The sequence below is a fragment of the Vidua chalybeata genome, chromosome 4, assembly GCF_026979565.1.
Source record: "Vidua chalybeata isolate OUT-0048 chromosome 4, bVidCha1 merged haplotype, whole genome shotgun sequence".
NCBI lineage: Eukaryota > Metazoa > Chordata > Aves > Passeriformes > Viduidae > Vidua > Vidua chalybeata.
In genome coordinates, this window is record NC_071533.1 from 5,839,809 (window position 1) to 5,857,028 (window position 17,220).

Consider the following 17,220-nt stretch of genomic DNA (forward strand, 5'->3'; position numbering starts at 1 on the left):
TGGATGTCAAAGATGAGCTGAATTATAATTTTCCAGTGCTTGCTTTATCTCTCTGGATTTTTTTCTTTTCACGTCGTAAAGGAACCAGGGACTGAGTTCTGGTGATTGCTTTTTACATGCAAGAGGTGCACACCAAACACTTGCACCTGGTTTGTTTGCAGGAGGGATCTGTTTTTGTCTTGGGTCTCAGTGGGGTTTTTTAATACCAATTTTAACTTGGGAAGTGATGTTGAGGGAGGCTCAGAGGAGGTGGCTGTATTGGGATAGTCAAGAGCAGCCAGGCTGACCACAGAACCCTCAGGCCATGGGAACAGAAAGGGACTGCCCAGCATCCCCTGGGTATTTGCTTTTAGACTCCATAGCCACAGGCATTTTAAAATGATTTGAAAATATTTTTTAAAATTTCAAATGTTTATGTTTGATTTTTATATTATGACTGTTGCTTTTTACTTCTGATACCTTGGTTTAAACTTTCAGAGCCTTTGAGAAGGTACAAATCTTATCACAGCGATGTTTATAGTACTTCGAGTGAAAGTCCATCTGTTATTTCTTCAGAACCGGATTTCAGGCAAGGTAAGAACCTATGTTTAAAAACCAACTGACCAACCAATGAAAAACCCAAAGAAACAAAAAACCTAAAGAAAAAAGTTTGAGATGAAAACCAGACACCAAAAGCCTTTAGTAGGAGTCTTGATAATTGTCCTGATACAAAGTTCTAAGATGATGAAATTACAACATCATGTAGAGATCAGCATAATGTGCAGTCTGTTCAGAAATGAGTTTGACATTTAGCACTCTGGGAGGGAACTTGGTAGGAAAAGCTGGAAACAGTTAACTTTGTACTAGAAGTGTTCTTTTTTAAATAACATGCTGCAAAAAAGCGATGGAGTGGCTGTTAGTGCACAGTAACATGTGCACTAACATATGTGGGACCTCCATGGTATAATTTTTATCAGTGGGTTTTACTATGAGGGTGAAGTGGTTTATAGTTTATATGCCAAGGATTTCAGTGTAATGCTAAAGTACTACATAGTACAGGCTGTTAGTAAGATAAATTTAAGTAGTTTCTATTAAATCAATCGCTTGAAAAAGCAGGAGATGATACAAAGGATTTTTTGCTGATGTATGGCAGGAAGAATCATCTTTCCAGAATCATAAAAAATGGAGACAAATCATTTGGTGAAAATTAGGAAACAAAACAATAGTTAGGAAGCTGGAGTATAGCTGCACTATGTGTATTCTGTATGCACAGAATTCCAGCCCAGCCTCCATGTACTCACTGCTATCTCAACCTTCCTTGTCATTGTCTGTCCTTGTGCTTACTGAGCCAGAAGCCTCAGGAGCAGTAATAAATATTGAGGCTCCTGTAATTTCCCTTTGCTTGCTTGCAATTTGGAGCAGACTCTTAATGTGTTCCAGTCCAAAGTCAACAACTCCTAAGTTTTACAGGCAAGATAGTGCTGCCTTCTAGTAGTAGTATATCTGGGCTCAGTGAAATGACTGTTAAAAAAAACCTTTCTAAATCAATGTAGCTTTAGTGTGTTCTGCAAGAGCTCTCCTGCCAGCTCTGTTTGCTGAGGGTACAGTAAGAGGGGGAAGTGAAGTACTGTGCAAAATCAAGCTCAAAGTGTAGCATCTCAGGTGCTGCTACAGGAAGATCTCCCAGGAAAAATTTACTAAGAGAATCACAGGTTAATGTATTGCCAAAAGGAAAAAAAACCCTAAAAATTCTAATGAGGAGTCAGATTCCAGGGATAATGATTAGAAGTTCAGATACTGCTTTCTTAGCTCCTTTTTTTGTGTACTGGATGCACAGTTAACTAGCTGCTCTCTTTCTGGTCTGGAGTAGTTTTGTATGATGTCTCTGCCATGTTTGTCTCAACTCCTGGCTGACAAAAAAGATACATTACCTTGAGAAGGGGTCTATGCAATTGTGTGGAGTTTATTGTGATTTCTTTTAGGCCTCCCTTGGTATTCTTCTTCAAAGGACCATCAGCTATTTTTGTTGGGGTAAAACTATAAGATAGCTCTGAAAACTGAAATCAACTTCATAATGTTAATTTGTTTGATACTGTAGTGCCATTGTGCAGGACACATAAATTCGATTCCTTCTGAGTAATCTCATATATGGCTGAAAAGTCCTTGAGGTTTAGATGGGATTACTCTCTGTGCTTTGTTGCCTAGTCAGGTATTAATTTGTCTTTTCGTTTGCTAGTGAGAAGAAATGAAGCTTTCAAGAGAGATGATGCCAGTGGTGTGTTATCAGGTGCTGATGATATCTCCACATCAAGTCAAGCTAATTCTCAGAGAACAAGGTAAACCCTTTGAAAACAATATGGTCTTTTCTTTATCAAAGAATATATTCTAAATCTGCAGGTGAAGTTTGTCACTCCCATCCCTGCTTCTGGTTAAGATTGAAAAAACAAGGCATGTAATACTTGAATGAAAAGAGCATTTCAGAATTATATATTGCATTCTGAAGTAAAAGTCTCATGACACACTGTAATGGAGAGTTAAGTGGGGTGCCAACATTCAGTTCCCGTGTTTGATGGAGACTGGGTTGAACTCAGGTTGTTATAACTGTCAGAAGGTCAGAGGTTATGTTCTGCTTGGAAATATTTAATTATAATTTAATCATACTTTTCCAGAGTAAAGTTTTTGAAATGACTGATATTAATACAGATTTATTTGTGGGTTTTTTTCATTTAATAAGGAAATGGAAGCATGCTTATTTCCTTGAAATAAGTCAAAACCATACATTTGATTTGGTTGTTTTGGCAAAATCTTTAGTTTGTTTTTGTGTTTGGATTCTTTTTTTTTTTAATACCCCAGCACTTATTAAGCAGGCCAATTCAGTAACAGTTTATGCTTTTTGAAAATTAGTTTGCTGGGTAGTGTATTCAAATATAGCACCTGTGTGAATTTCATTTTTCCAAATGCCATTCATCAATACAGCTTTAAAAAGGTTCTTAGAAACTTTGAACATCACTTTCGATACAGCATCTTTTTAATACGGGAGAATTATATCTTGCCCTATCTGTTACATTTTGAGAATGGTTCCAACTCTAAAGGTTTGAAAATTTTTATTGATATTGACCTCTTGGATTTAAATTTCATCTGGTCCCTGCCCAGTACCTAATCACCTTGGAATATTTTATCAAAATGATGCAGATAATTTTTGTAGCAAGGGGTAAAAAATAAGGGCACATCTCCTTCTTGCCCTCTTCCCTCGTCACATCACAGCAACAAAGCCTTCCCTTGGCAGCTTTTGCTTTGTCAGCTGCAGATCAGGAGCAATATTGCTGCTGTGCTCAATATTCTATGATATTTTTATGGTTTTGACATATATTGGAGGGGAATCCTGCTCTGTCCTATTAAAGAAACTTGGAAATGTGTGAGGATTGGGCCCGTGCTGGGTGATGTGACACTGCTGGTGAGTGTGTCCTCTGTGTTCACTTAAAGAAAAGGGTAAATAGGGCTTAGAGCCATGCTTTGAACATGAAGATGAAAATAAATGAGTGTCTGCTCCTTGCACATTATTGTGTGCCAGAAGTGGATCTGGGTAAGGCAGGGAAGAAGTATTTGGGTGCAGCTTAACTGAGTCCACACAGTTTTGTTGTCAGGAATATGGTATCTGTGTGATGCTCTATGTGTTAGTGGTGTCCAAGCAGTCGTGGGAATCCAGCCTGTCTTCACATAATGTATGTGCTTTTATGGCAGACTTCTAAGGGTTATTGGTTCATATTCCATGTAACCCTGATAAAGAACTGTACGTTTTTACTCTGTGTTTCATGCTGTTTTAGCAGCACACTAGAATGGCAAATCAGATTATTGCCATTGTATGTACAGAAACAATATATAGCTTTCTTGACTTATTTGACCTTTTTTTTTTATTATTTTGGTGAAAACTGCTAAGTCAACCTTCCTTCTGCTTTGCCTGGAACCCAGGAAATTGCCTGTTCAGCACCGTAGTTATGCTTCCAAATAAACTGGCAGTAATTTGCGGATGCTGATAGAGAACTTCTGTTTCTATTTACAAAGTATTTCAGAAACAGAAAGTAGTATGTGGTATGTAAATGAGTCACATTGTAAGTGAGTCATTGTTGTAAATGAATCAGGCCTATTATGCAAGTGAAAATGCTGAGGTAAAGCAGCACATAGTTTCTCATGGTTTGTTTCACATTATTTTATATTACTCCGTTAAGACTGTAATGGATGTGATTTAATGGATGTGATTTAATGGATGTAATTTGTATACGTGTGAAATCTAGAAGGAAAATATGTTTTTCAAGCACAGCACAGACTTACCTGTTGTACCTGGAATGAATTTTACATGTCTCTAACTATACAGTATTTTTTAGTATTTTTGTTAATCTCCTGTATCCTTGGCTTCCACTCTTGCACCACTGCACTTGCACAAAAATATGATAGGTAGGTACCACAGGTAGTCATTTACTGGTTTTCATAATTGTTCACCCATTTTTATAGGTGAAGAAGTTTGGGGTTTTTTTCTTAATCTAACTACCAGACAGTATGTATATCCAAGATGAAAAAGAAGGCTGCTAGCTAGTTTTACTAGCTTTTTTTGCAGACCTACTGAGAAACAGGACAGCAGACACAAGCAGAATTCAGTCCTGTACTAATACTTATATTATACCTCCTCTACTAATATGAGCTGAATAGAAAACAGTGTCTTCTCTCTGTCTTACTACAGCATCTCCTAAGATTCCAGTGCTAACAAGTGTAAAAGGAATTCCATCCAAGATGGTAGTTAGTTAAATGGGGGATTTCTAAGAAAATAACTCAATATTTTTATCCAGGACATTGCACGTTGCTGCTCTAAAATGTCCTGTGTTGCAACACACCATGGCTTTTATAGATTCAGAAGCCTCAGGTCTCAAAGTAAAACTGGTGAAAACAAGGATCTCAGAGTTTACATGCTTTGCCTGGCCATTTGATTCCACAGTTTGGGGAAGTATATGCAACTTAATCCCTTACTTAAATTCCATCAGCGCTTGGGAGCATGTTTCAGTGTCTCTCTTACATTCAAGAGATACCATCTGTACTTCAGTACATATTAATTTTACTGCTCCTGTGGCATATTCTTAGAGCCATATCCACAGAATTATTCTGATAAAATTGAGTTGTAAATCAAATAGGAGGATTTGGATTTGAGGGAGGTTTCTTTCAAAAGAAGCAGCAAAGCTGTTCAGAGTTATCAGAAGGTGCAGCTTGTGCTGTTTGGGTGGGCTGGCCTGATGTTAAATTAGCAGGAGCCATAGACATTCAGTATTACCCTTCTTGTGGTCTGTGACTGTTGTTATCCTTTAAGCTTCTTGGAATGCATTCCTCGTGGCAATGGCTTGTGTCTTGTTTCCTCTCTGCTTCTTATATTCCTTGGGATTTTTCCTTTTTTACTTCTGTTTTCTTTTTTCTTCCTTTACTGTTTCTTCCTTTTTCTCTCTAGGAGCAGCAGCTGACATGGATCTCTTCCTTCTGTTGCCCTTTTCTTCCAGTAGATTTCATTTTCATATCCTTCCTGCCTTACCAAAAGGCATCCATCTTTCTCAGTCTATTCCTGACCTTCCCACTGCACTAATCATTAGGGAATGCCTACCTGCTTCCCTTCTTCCAACTTCCTTCTCTGATCCAATACCTGCTAATTTCTTGGTAAGTACACCAGGTGAAGAGGGAATTAATTCACTTCCCTTTTTTTTTTTTCTTTTTTTTCTTCCAAGCGTCAGCCTTCCAGGTTTGTGCTCCCCTACCATCTGCAGGTTAATAAGCAGCTGTGAGGTTCTGGTTTGCAGTCAGACACAGATGAAAATACAGAGTAGCAGCCAAGTACTTGCCTGATGAAGCACCACACAAAACACACTTCTGTGATGCTATCTGTTAGGAATGTAATTTAGACTCTTTTTTTTTTTAATTATTATTTCTTTAATCCAGTAATAACACTTCCATATTCAGAACTTCATGAATGAGCTCTCCTCATTTCAACAGTAATTCCTTTTCTGTAGGAGAGATGCATTCTTTGTCTTGGAACCTGAAGACTGAATCATGTTGCTCCCTCCCCATGAAAACTGGCAGTCTGACCAAGCCAGAGTTCATTTTAATGACCCAGGATGTTGAAATGTTATGTTTGGTGGTAGTACTTATGTACTAAGACAGGAAAATTTGTAAACCCTTACCAGGGACACCCCACACCCACCCCAATTTTTAGAGAAATGAATGCATGTCAACAGAGATGATAAAACCAACCTAGTGATAAAAACTTCTCATTGCTGCTATTGCACAGGGCTGTATGTTTTTAAAAAAGACAAGATATTTTTCTGCAGTAGGTGTTTTCACAGTAGCAAGTTTTTAGATAGAGCTAGTTGCAACATGTCTTTGTCAAATGTCTTTGATAATTCATAGATATTTATGTTCAGAAAGTGTTTGTTTTTCTTTTATTTCAGAGCCCATCCTTAGACCTTGATCTGAAGGGTGCTTGTGGGTGTATTTTAACTGAGGGTTTTGTCAATATTCCCTTATATGTTGATCCTAACAAGTTTCCTCGTGGGGAAAAGCTAAGCATGTGCACATGTGTTGGCAGGTCTGAGGCCTTTTCTCATTTCTTTGTCCTTTTAGGTGCACGTTATTCAGTCTTATGTAGAAAAAAAAAAAAAAAAACAGAGGAGGGAGAAGGGAAAAAAACTGCTGTGAAAGCCCTGCACAGGGGAAAGGATAATGGGCTTACATTAATACATTTGTTCCATAACTACTCTATATATGATATTTTCTTTGAGGAACTTTAGCATTGCTCCTGTATATTTAACTGTTCTTATTTTAAGGCTGGTTTTGTATGCTAACCAATGATACTTTAGTATTAAAATCATTGATATTAGTTAGTAATGCTGTAAAAAGATGAAAATAAAATTTGAAATCACACCCACAGTTTAGCATAGGCAAGTGTACTGTCTTGGACAGGTGCATTTTTCTCTTAGTTTTTTAACAGATTTGTCACTCATCAAATATATATTTAGATTCTCCTCAGAAGTAGGTATATAAATGCAATGTATTTCTAAAAAGTCTGTATGTTACCTCACTACAAAGAGCTCTGTGTCACTCAGTGCAGGATTACTCTCTATTTATGTGTATTTCTGAACCTGACTGCAATGGTACACAGGCTTCTAAACATTTTCTTTGCTTTTTCATTACTCAGTTTGGGTGGTATGCTTAACACTCAGTTGGGAATTGCCAAATAATGGACTTTTTTTCATGAAAGGCACCTTAGTTTCCCCTGTCCATTTTTGTTTAAGAATTGCCTCTGTATGTTAATGGGGGAGAACATTGCTTATTCTTGGTTTAGGATTTCTACAGAAGGCTCAATGGGTTTTTGTGTAGTTCAGGGTTTGAAGGTGTTTTTCTGTAAGCATGGGACAAGAGAGAAGGGGAGTGGAAGTTGGTAGTTGTTTTTTGGGTTTTTTTGATTTCTCGGTCGTTCACATTTCCTAGCCAGCAATTTTATTTTTCAAATTAAAAATGGCTTCTGTTTGCCCAAACAGGATGGGAATTTCTTTCCTTATGTGAAGAATGAGACTGATAGGATGTTTGGGATCAATACTTGCAGAAAAGAAATTGCAGATATGTTGCTGTGTTTTTTGAAATTCTGATGCGTGTTTGTTTTTCTCATTTTTTCCTTCAGATTATAAATTTAGACTCTAATTTAGTCATTGGGGTGACTGTATATCAGCTGAGCCATTCTTGGGAATTAAAAAAAAAAAAGGAACTATTTTCAGCAAAATAAGATTATGGAAACATTAGTGTATGATATTTAAAATACTTTAGTATATAGGATCTTATTGCATAAACATTTTTATGTAAATATTTCAAGCTGTCTCAGGAGAAATCAAAGAATAAATATCAGAGCCATGCAAGCAGAAAGTGTTGAAGCAATATTTACTTAGAGAAAGTAGACTATTATTTCAGTTTTTTCTTTAATGACATGTTTTTGAGTGTGCCTTTTTCACAGTCCCCGCATAAACACAGAAATTAAGATATTTGCAAAGCATTAATACGTCTCCTCTTCTTGTGCATCTACTAATTTTGCACTGATTCACTGGGTTTGTAGTGTTGAGTATTTTTTTCAGACTGCAGCTGAGCCTTTCTTTTCACATGAATAAATGAGGCAGTTCTGCAGGCAGCTGCAGAAACCTGGCGTGTTTGCTTATTTTCTGCAGGGATGGATTGCTGCACAGAGGTAACCTCCTGGCCGCCGAGTAAATGCGTTTCATGTGGTATTTGATGGCTGCTGTCTGTGCTCCCTGTTTCCACTTGGGGGTGTGCTTAAAGCAGCAGAATGTCTTAGGCATACCTGCTAATCTGTCATCCCCTCTGACTGTCCTACAGGCAGCATGAAGCAGCATTTGAAGGCAAACTAATAAGTCAAGAGGTGATGCTGAAGCGGCAGGAAGAAGAAATGATGCAACTGCAAGCTAGGATGGCTCTGAGGCAGTCCCGGCCCAACCTCTACCCCGGGGATGCAATTAGATCCTCAATGCTTGACATCACCAGAGACCCACTGAGGGAAATAGCCCTGGAAACAGCCATGACACAAAGGAAACTGAGGGTAATGCCCTGAGCTCAGGTGAACTCTTGTTTTCATTGAAACAGAGCAGTGTCTTGACTGAAACTCTTGAATGTGGGATTCATAAGCCGGGTCCTGTAATAAACAGTCATCAGGAGATGAAATACCAGGTGTGTGGTGTTGGCCTACTTTCACAGGGTAAAACTTGTGAGATTTTGTGGCATTAGTGGCTACAGAGCCTCAAGTGGCATCAAGAGATGCTAAAGCAGATAGCAAGGCTCAACAATTGCATCAATTGAACAATATAGCATCCTAGCAAAGGTATGGTGTAGGTTTTCTCCTCTGTTCTGTGGTGTTTTCAGCCACTTCATTTTCATTTCTCTTTGTGGAATGTGGATGTGCCTCGCCAGCATCAGAGGTTGTTAAATGAACAAGTTGGGAAGGTAAAGAGAGAGAGCATTCCTTTGGCTCATAAGTTCACCTGAATCCCCTTTGCTTTCCCAGCTGTCTTGGTATGTGGTTGAAATAGGGAATTATACACAAAGAGGGGGACAGAAGTATATGGGTAAACAGAGTGTCTGATGTGTGGAATAGATGATGGATTGATGCCTTCTGCTGCTACTTTCCATGAAGTGGATATTTTATTTTTTTTTTCTGAGTAAGGATGGGAAAACTTGAAACAAGACTCAGGAACTTGCTGCCCTAATGCAGGGTAATAACTCCCGTATTAAGATCCATCACATTAAGATGAGTTAGTTCATGTAGGCTTTAACTAACCATGTTGATTCCCCTCTCTGTTCCCTAACCCTTAAGAGGTTTTTGTGAAGATGTTTTGCATATAGTAAAGAGTAGGTAGCAGATAATTGCCAAATTTTAGCCTTTGGTCCCTCTTTTGCATTTGCAGGGCAGGAGTTAACTGTGCCCCAGCCTGTTGTTCCAGCAACACAGTGTACATTCATACTCTCTTGTGATTTGCAGAATTTCTTTGGCCCAGAGTTTGTGAAAATGACGATTGAGCCATTCATCTCCTTGGATCTACCAAAGTCTATCTTGGTAAGAAAGGGGCTGTTCAGCCATCTGTGGCAGGGGAAGTATGTTAAACCAACAAATGTGTTTTTTATCACAAGTGTGAATGTTGAGAGATGTCATTTCACAAAATGCAGACTAAGAAAGGCAAGAGTGATGACACCAGACGAAAAGTAAATGTGATGCTTCTGAGTGGGCAGAAGCTGGAGCTCACCTGTGATACCAAAACAATTTGTAAAGATGTCTTTGATATGGTTGTTGCCCATATTGGCTTGGTGGAGCATCACTTCTTTGGATTGGCTACTTTAAGAGGTAAGAATAACTGCTAAATTATTTCTTCTGCCCTTATTCAGTATTCCAAATATCCAGAGATATTGTGCTTATTAAGTCACTGTTAGTCAGTGGAAAACTTTGCTGTTCGATGCTCAATTTCAGAGTTATAAATCAGGTTTTTATCCTCCATCTGGTGCAAATACTTGGTTTTCATGCTTTTGCCCTCGTGCTTCTCTTTAATGTTTGTGGCAGACAATGAGTTTTTCTTCGTGGATCCTGACATAAAGCTAAGTAAAGTAGCTCCAGAAGGATGGAAAGAAGAACCAAAGAAGAAGAACAAGCCTCCTGTCAACTTCACTCTGTTTTTTCGCATAAAGTTTTTTGTGGATGATGTCAGTCTCATACAGTGAGTGTATGAAATCTTTTATAGCCCTTAAGCCCTAAAATTACGGACAGAAATTGAGTATTAATCAGTACTGGAGTACCAAAGGTGGTGTGTGGGGTTTTTTCATGGTTTTGTTTTATTTTCCTGTTCTAGGCACACGCTGACATGTCACCAGTACTACCTGCAGTTGAGGAAAGACATCCTAGAAGACAGGATGCACTGTGATGATGAGACAGCCTTATTATTAGCATCCCTAGCTCTCCAAGCTGAGTATGGAGATTACCAAGCAGAGGTACATCATCAATTTCACCTTTGATCTTGTTGAGCTGTGATCTTGCTGCTTCATTAAAGACTGGACTGTGCTCTGCCCCAGACTGGAAGCTCAGCTGATATGCTCTTGGCAGGTTTTACTGTGAGCAGGTGTTCCTAAAGTCTAACACAGTTAGTTGCAGAATTCAGTGCAAAATCTGGGCATTAAAGCCTTTTTTTTTTTTAGTGGAAGTAGAGTCAGGCTTGAATATGGAGAAACTGATATGAATTAAGCTGTGGGTCACGATGGAGATTGTGATTCCCTCCCCTAACTCAGAATCTTATGATTCTCTGAGTCGTAATGTACAGTTGTTTGTAAAAATGAATGTTTGTGCTTCGGTTGTACTCATAGGGTATGGAGGTATGTGGAGGTGCCACCACAACAATGTTTTGTGTTGCAGGTGCATGGCTTGTCCTATTTCAGGCTAGAACACTATGTCCCAGCAAGAGTGATGGAGAAACTGGATCTGTCCTACATCAAGGAAGAGCTGCCAAAACTGCACAGCACTTACGTGGGTGCCTCTGAAAAAGAGACAGAGTTAGAATTTCTGAAGGTAAGTGGGCAGCAGTTGGCTTCCTTCATCTGTGGCTTAAAAATTCCCTTGTTGGAATATGAGTGCATGGACTTCAAGTGAAAGCACAGTGAAACAACTCAGGCTCTGAACAACACTGGAAGGAAGAAAGCAGAAAAGATTTTGTCCAAATGACACATTGTAACAAGCCAAAAGAAATTGTGACAGATGGGATGTTCTCTCACTTTTTTCCAATCAGTAGTGTTAGCTCAAGCCAGCTAAAAGCAGCTACTGATGGAGCTATGTTTGCTCTAAAGGAAGCAGTGTTTATGAGGCAGTATACCCTGTATTCCCCATGTCTTTTGTGCTTTCTGTAGAGGAGAAAAAGCTCATAAATTACAAAAAAAATTGTTGCAGCTAGTACTTTGTGTGATGCTTGGTATGAAGCAAGCCAGAAGCACTGCCAAGGAGAATTTTTTGTGCAGGTTCTATGTAAGATGATAGGAAAGCCATTATCCACGGATATACTTGGATTATTCTAAAAGGACCCATTGAGAAATCTAATTGTGTTTGCTCATGGGATAATAATCAGGTTCTCCCTTGATCAAAATGAGTTCAGGGAGCGAAGGATTGCTGTTGAAACACCAAATAACCATTACACTGTAATTTCACAGCCACATTACAGTTCCACCATTTCTGAGTATGTGATAGAAGAGGCACTCAGCTGATTTTGTCCATTCCAAGCCTGTTGCTCGTTTTACAGAAGTGTTCTTGTAACTTAGCCACAGAGAACAAAGTAGGGGACATGATCCTAGCTAAAACCTAGCCTGGCTGGGGGTGTGGTGGGGGAGCAGCTAGATTTTGAATTCATTCCATCAGTCCCTTACACCAGTGCACCAGGGACAACAGGGGTGAATAACTGGGTGTGCAAAGTGAGTGGAACAGCATGTGGTACCTTAATATGATCCCAGAATTGCAGTGTTAATTTAATTCTGCTTTTAAAAAATGTGTAAAGAACAAGTGCATCTGCCTAGTTACAGTTCCTTGCTAACAACTGCTTTGTGTAAGTTTGATTTACTCACATGTGTTCTCTGTTTTTGCTTTCCCTGTTTGATTTTAATAAACATTGGGTTCATTTGCTGTAGTCTGGCAGGTCAAGAGGCACCACCAAGTCTTAAAATCCTCAGTGTGTCTGTAATAGTAGCTGTAAATTATAAGTAAATAGAATCACCAGGCAGAGAGGATTATTTTGCTAAAATCTCTACATTTGTATGCACATGTGAAAACATTTATAGAGAGATATATAATACTCATATAGTGGTATGGAAACTTGTAGTGGCTGTAAATTCATACTCATAGAAGTTTCGTTGCATTGGTCTGTGCAGTTGTGTCAGAGACTCACAGAATATGGGGTTCACCTTCATCATGTGCTGCCTGAGAAGAGATCCCAAACAGGAATCCTTCTGGGAGTGTGCTGCAAAGGAGTTGTCATTTTTGAAGTTCACAATGGTGCCCGTACACCTGTCCTGCGCTTCCCATGGAGAGAGACAAAGAAAATATCCTTTAGTGTAAGTTGGTCTCTTTTGTTGTCTATTTTTGCAAATTAAGCTGCTGTTTTACAGCATAGTCTGACTGTGTTTTGTGTGGCTGTTGTATTATGGGATTGAAATAAGAGTTTTCATGTTTTAAAGGTTTTGTTTTTTTCCTTAACTTGCATGGATAAGCATAGTGAAGGAGCACCAGACTGAGAATCTTGCATTAGAAGACTGGGTACAGGCAAATGCCAGTATTCAGTATAATTAGGAGATGCACCTATGTTGCTTTTAAGTTATATTTCCAAGAGTAGTTAAGTTAAATGATAAAAGATAACAGGCTGACACTTGATCTGGACAACACTAGCCAACTTGAGTGGGTACACCATAATCTGGTGATCATGTGTCAGTTTTTAATGAGGCATTGAGCTTCAAATGCTTACCTTTATATAGGTATTGAAAACAACACTTCTAATTCTGTCTGATACCATATTGAAAAGCTACAGCCTATTTCATCTGTGAGATGGTTTAACTAGAATGGATAAATTCAGGTTTAAAAATTACTGAAAACATAAGTTCAAGACCTGGAACATTAACTAAGAGATTTGGTAATTAGATCAGCATTTAGTTATTTTTCACTTAAATGGCAGCATCCCTTGTGACTTCCTTGGGGCGTTTGAAAACCCCATCCTGCAAAATGTAATAGTTTTGGTTGTCATTACTCAGCACTAACAGTAACAGAGGCAGATTAAATAATAATAAAGCACCTTCTCATCTAGCCCAGGAGTACCTTTAAAGAGCTACTTTATAAATCTCACATTACCTTTGACTCCTATTTTAATAGAAATCTCTCTCATCAGTGCATTTTGCTTCAGGAAAGTTTGAATGCTGTAACTGTGCACAAGCAAACACAGAATTCTTTGTCAGCTGAAAGAAATAATTCGTCTTTGACATTTTTTTCTTTCTCTATTTTGTAGAAGAAGAAAATAACTTTGCAGAACACATCAGATGGCATCAAGCATGCCTTTCAGACTGACAATAGTAAGACTTGCCAGTACCTTTTGCATCTCTGCTCTTCCCAGCATAAGTTCCAGCTACAGATGAGAACCAGACAGAGCAACCAAGACACTCAGGACATTGGTAAGGACTGTGATGCTCTGTTAGTTTGTATTAGCAATCTACATGTGTTTTTGTAAGGAGGAAAACTGAACTGGAACTTCAGTAATTGTGCTGAGTGCTGTGTATTTGTATATCTACATTTGGAGGGTTTATACTATGAAGAAACTCTACTAGCTGAGGTTGTTTAGATTTTGTTTAAGGGGTGGGAAAGGAATTGGGAGAACACAGAAAAGCTGGCACACAGCAGCTCCTCTAAAATAAAAGGAATCTAAAAACAGGTCACTAATAGTACTTCCCTCTTTAATTAAATAAAGGCTTTTGCCTTTTCTTTCAGAAATATCTTGAAGGTATTTCAACAACAGGACTTTTATCTTTTGCTTAATGTGAAAGGGATTAGTTTGATAATGTGGAATTAATGGTGTGATCATGGGAGTGCAAGTAAAATAGGGGACATTCCATGATGCTCTATCTCTAAGCTGTGGGTACAGCTGTCTTTATTCCACTTAATGCCGGGTGGACCTGGTAAGGAACAACACAGATGCTAATCTGTTTCCTTCATAACTCCCATTTCCTTCGTAATTTGTGTGCATAACAGAAAATGTAAAGGCATCCTTTTAAGATAGAAAATATAAATTGGATAATGTAATCAGTGAAAAAATCCCTCTACGAATTTCTGCACTGTTTGGAGCAGAGCTCACTTTGCTGGCTGGCCTTCAGTGTGGTCTGGAAGTGCTGTTTTGGTCAGTCTGCCTGCTCACACTTTCTTTGTTCCCTGTTATCTGTCTGCATTCCAGTTGCTGTTAATCTGGACTTCCACCAGTGTAGCTGGGATGAAGTTTGGCCACATTGCTGGATATCACATTGGATATAATGATTTCTAATTTTATAAAGAAAAGAAAAGAGGAGGAGTGGGAATGGGAAAAGGCATGTGGCAACTATCCAGCCTTTTTTCTGCTCTGTTGGGCTCAGCCAACTTCAGGCAAAGAAATAAGACCAAATGACTGAAAGCCTTTTTACCATTCTCTGATGTAGAGTTTGCTTATCCTGAATTGCAGAGAAAAGCAATACAGGGAAGGCTTTCTTGGCTAGGCAAACTTGGTTGCTCTTAACAGATGGAGTATGTGTTGTGCTGTGGGAGTCTGGAAAACAATAGTTTGCTTCTGTACAGTGCAGATCACTTGGAAATCAGAAGTCCCAGATTCCACCAATCACTTGTAATCAGAAGCAAACAAATCAGCATTATGGTTAACTCCAGCACACTGATTATTAAAAATAAAAACAAAACAAAAAGTTTGCTGTTGTCATAACTTTGCTAAATCTAAATCGAACCCTTAATATGCCAGTAAAAGCTGGTAGATGGGAGCACTCAGCAAAATAGTAAAGAAAAGGACATATATAATAACAGTAAAGAGAAGGGCATTCTGGATTCCAGAAAGGGCATATGTAAAAAACAAAAAAGAATTAAATGAGGCTTAAGTCAGCCTTACAGATGATGAGTTTTGAGCACGTGAGAATTTTCAGTTATGGCAGAAGGTTTGAAAAGCCTAATGCCTATATAATATAGTTAATGGTGTGAAAGTATCTGAAATCCACAGAAATTCTGTTTGGTGGCTGTGGCTAGAAGAGGTGTTTGGTGTGGATAAGAAAGTGGTTGTTGTATACTAATTCACCTGATGAAAGGACAGACATACCTTCCACAACTAAATCTTCACCATGTCTATGCCTGTTACAGAGGAAGCTTGAGTTACTGCAGCAGTTAATTCCTGCCTGAGGTATTGGAGGTAGTAAAGTCTTTTGGAATGGCAGGACTGAGGCTATTTGTCAAATAGCCTCTTTTCTAAATGCCACAGTATTTACCATTAAACCTAATGGGTGATGTGTACCAAAAAAGTAGAATTTTCCCTTTGACTTACAGCGCAGCTTCCTAAAGCAGCTTGTTTCCTACATGTATATAGGGTTAAAAAAACCCCACTGGTTAACCCTTAATCAGGAATATATATGCAGTTGAGGATTGCTTTTCCTGAGACTTCCCTGTGAACTGACTCCAAGACATCTACAGTGAAATTTATGAAGGGTCCAGGTGGCCTGATTGCCTTTAAAATCTCTAACCAGCCAGCAAGTTGCCACAGCTTATCAAGTTCCTGTGTGAGAGCCAAGCCACAGGAACTTAACTGCTAGCCTTAGGAGGCAGTTAGGGTAATAGAAAGGAGCCCTGCTCTGCTTTGCTCTGAATTAAGAGGGGTTTAGGCTAAGATGTATTATCATGAATTTGCTTTCAGCTAAGAGCATCCACCCAGACAGTTCCCACGACTCAGCTGGCAGTAATTTAATTGCAGCCCAAGACCTGTTTCTCGCTGTTAATGAGTCAAAAAGTCTGGCAAACCTCAGTCAACACTTTCTGTTCCATGCTAGGATATTTGTGGCAGGGGAGGTCTTTAAGTGCACCCGAGTGGACTGGTGCTCTGTGACTGGGCAGAGATGCTGCCAAGCCCTCATGGCCTTGCAGCTATACTGTAAATGTGGAGGGGCTCATGCAAAGAAAACAAAGCAATGGATGCAGGGAAATTTGGTAGCATCTGATAGTGTGGAGATGGGGGTGCCCTATTTGTTCAAATCCTGGAAAAGACTTTTATGAGCAGATTAAAGGAAGTGTAGACTTCCAGGTCCCTTGGCTTAAGGGTATTATTTGTTTGGCAGAAGGAGATGATTTGTCTATGTACAAGGGACAGCATCCTGACAGGGAATATGAGTCTTCATGCTAATAAGAGGATAAACATTCAGTGGTTTTGGACTTAGGGTTAGTGTAGCGTCATGAACTCCAAACTTTGCTTTCTGAGCAAACTCCATGGTCGGTGTTTATATATCTCAGCTAAGCATATTGAGAAAATACATTTTGTGTGAGTTGGTTGTTTAAAAAGCATGCTTTGCACAAGGTGGTCACACTAGCTCTACTGAATAACTTTAATTGTTTGGGTTTTGTTGGTTTGTTGTTTTTTTTTTTTTTTAATTTCCACAGAAAGGGCTTCATTTAGGAGCCTGAACCTTCATGCAGACTCTGTCAAAGGCTTCAACATGGGCCGAGCCATCAGTACTGGCAGCCTGGCCAGCAGCACTCTGAACAGACTCGCTGTCCGACCCCTGTCTGTCCAAGCAGAGATCCTGAAGAGACTGTCCTGCTCTGAGCTCTCGCTCTTCCAGCCACTTCCTGGCTCTGCAAGGGACAAGAATGAGAAGAGTCCATGGGAGGAAAGACCCAGAGTTATGAGCAAGTCGTTTCATGATCTGAGTCAGAGTCACATCTCTGTTTATCCCCCGAAGAAAAATGTTATTACTGCTTTGGAGTCTTCCCCCAAAAAAATAGAAGATATAATGGGAAGGGTCTTTCAGCAAATGCCAAAATTTGATACTGGATCAGCAACGGGAGCATTAAAACCAAACAAGTAAGAGTCTCTCTGACCACCCTGCAGTATCTTTGTGTACAGTCAATGTACATTT

The 17,220-nt window shown here is 39.1% G+C and overlaps 1 protein-coding gene across 4 annotated transcripts in view; it reads left to right on the forward strand.

Annotated features, from left to right (window-relative positions):
• The window catches only part of PTPN13 (protein tyrosine phosphatase non-receptor type 13), an 85,483-nt gene that overhangs the window by 38,342 nt on the left and 29,921 nt on the right, over positions 1-17,220 (forward strand). For all 4 annotated transcript variants that reach the window (XM_053941204.1, XM_053941205.1, XM_053941207.1 and 1 more), the window contains exons 7-17: positions 478-573; positions 2,216-2,315; positions 8,392-8,611; positions 9,548-9,622; positions 9,733-9,907; positions 10,121-10,274; positions 10,407-10,545; positions 10,964-11,116; positions 12,460-12,642; positions 13,584-13,746; positions 16,742-17,165. In XM_053941204.1, coding sequence (XP_053797179.1) covers positions 478-573; positions 2,216-2,315; positions 8,392-8,611; positions 9,548-9,622; positions 9,733-9,907; positions 10,121-10,274; positions 10,407-10,545; positions 10,964-11,116; positions 12,460-12,642; positions 13,584-13,746; positions 16,742-17,165 — 1,882 coding nt within the window. The remainder of the gene's footprint in view (positions 1-477; positions 574-2,215; positions 2,316-8,391; positions 8,612-9,547; positions 9,623-9,732; positions 9,908-10,120; positions 10,275-10,406; positions 10,546-10,963; positions 11,117-12,459; positions 12,643-13,583; positions 13,747-16,741; positions 17,166-17,220) is intronic.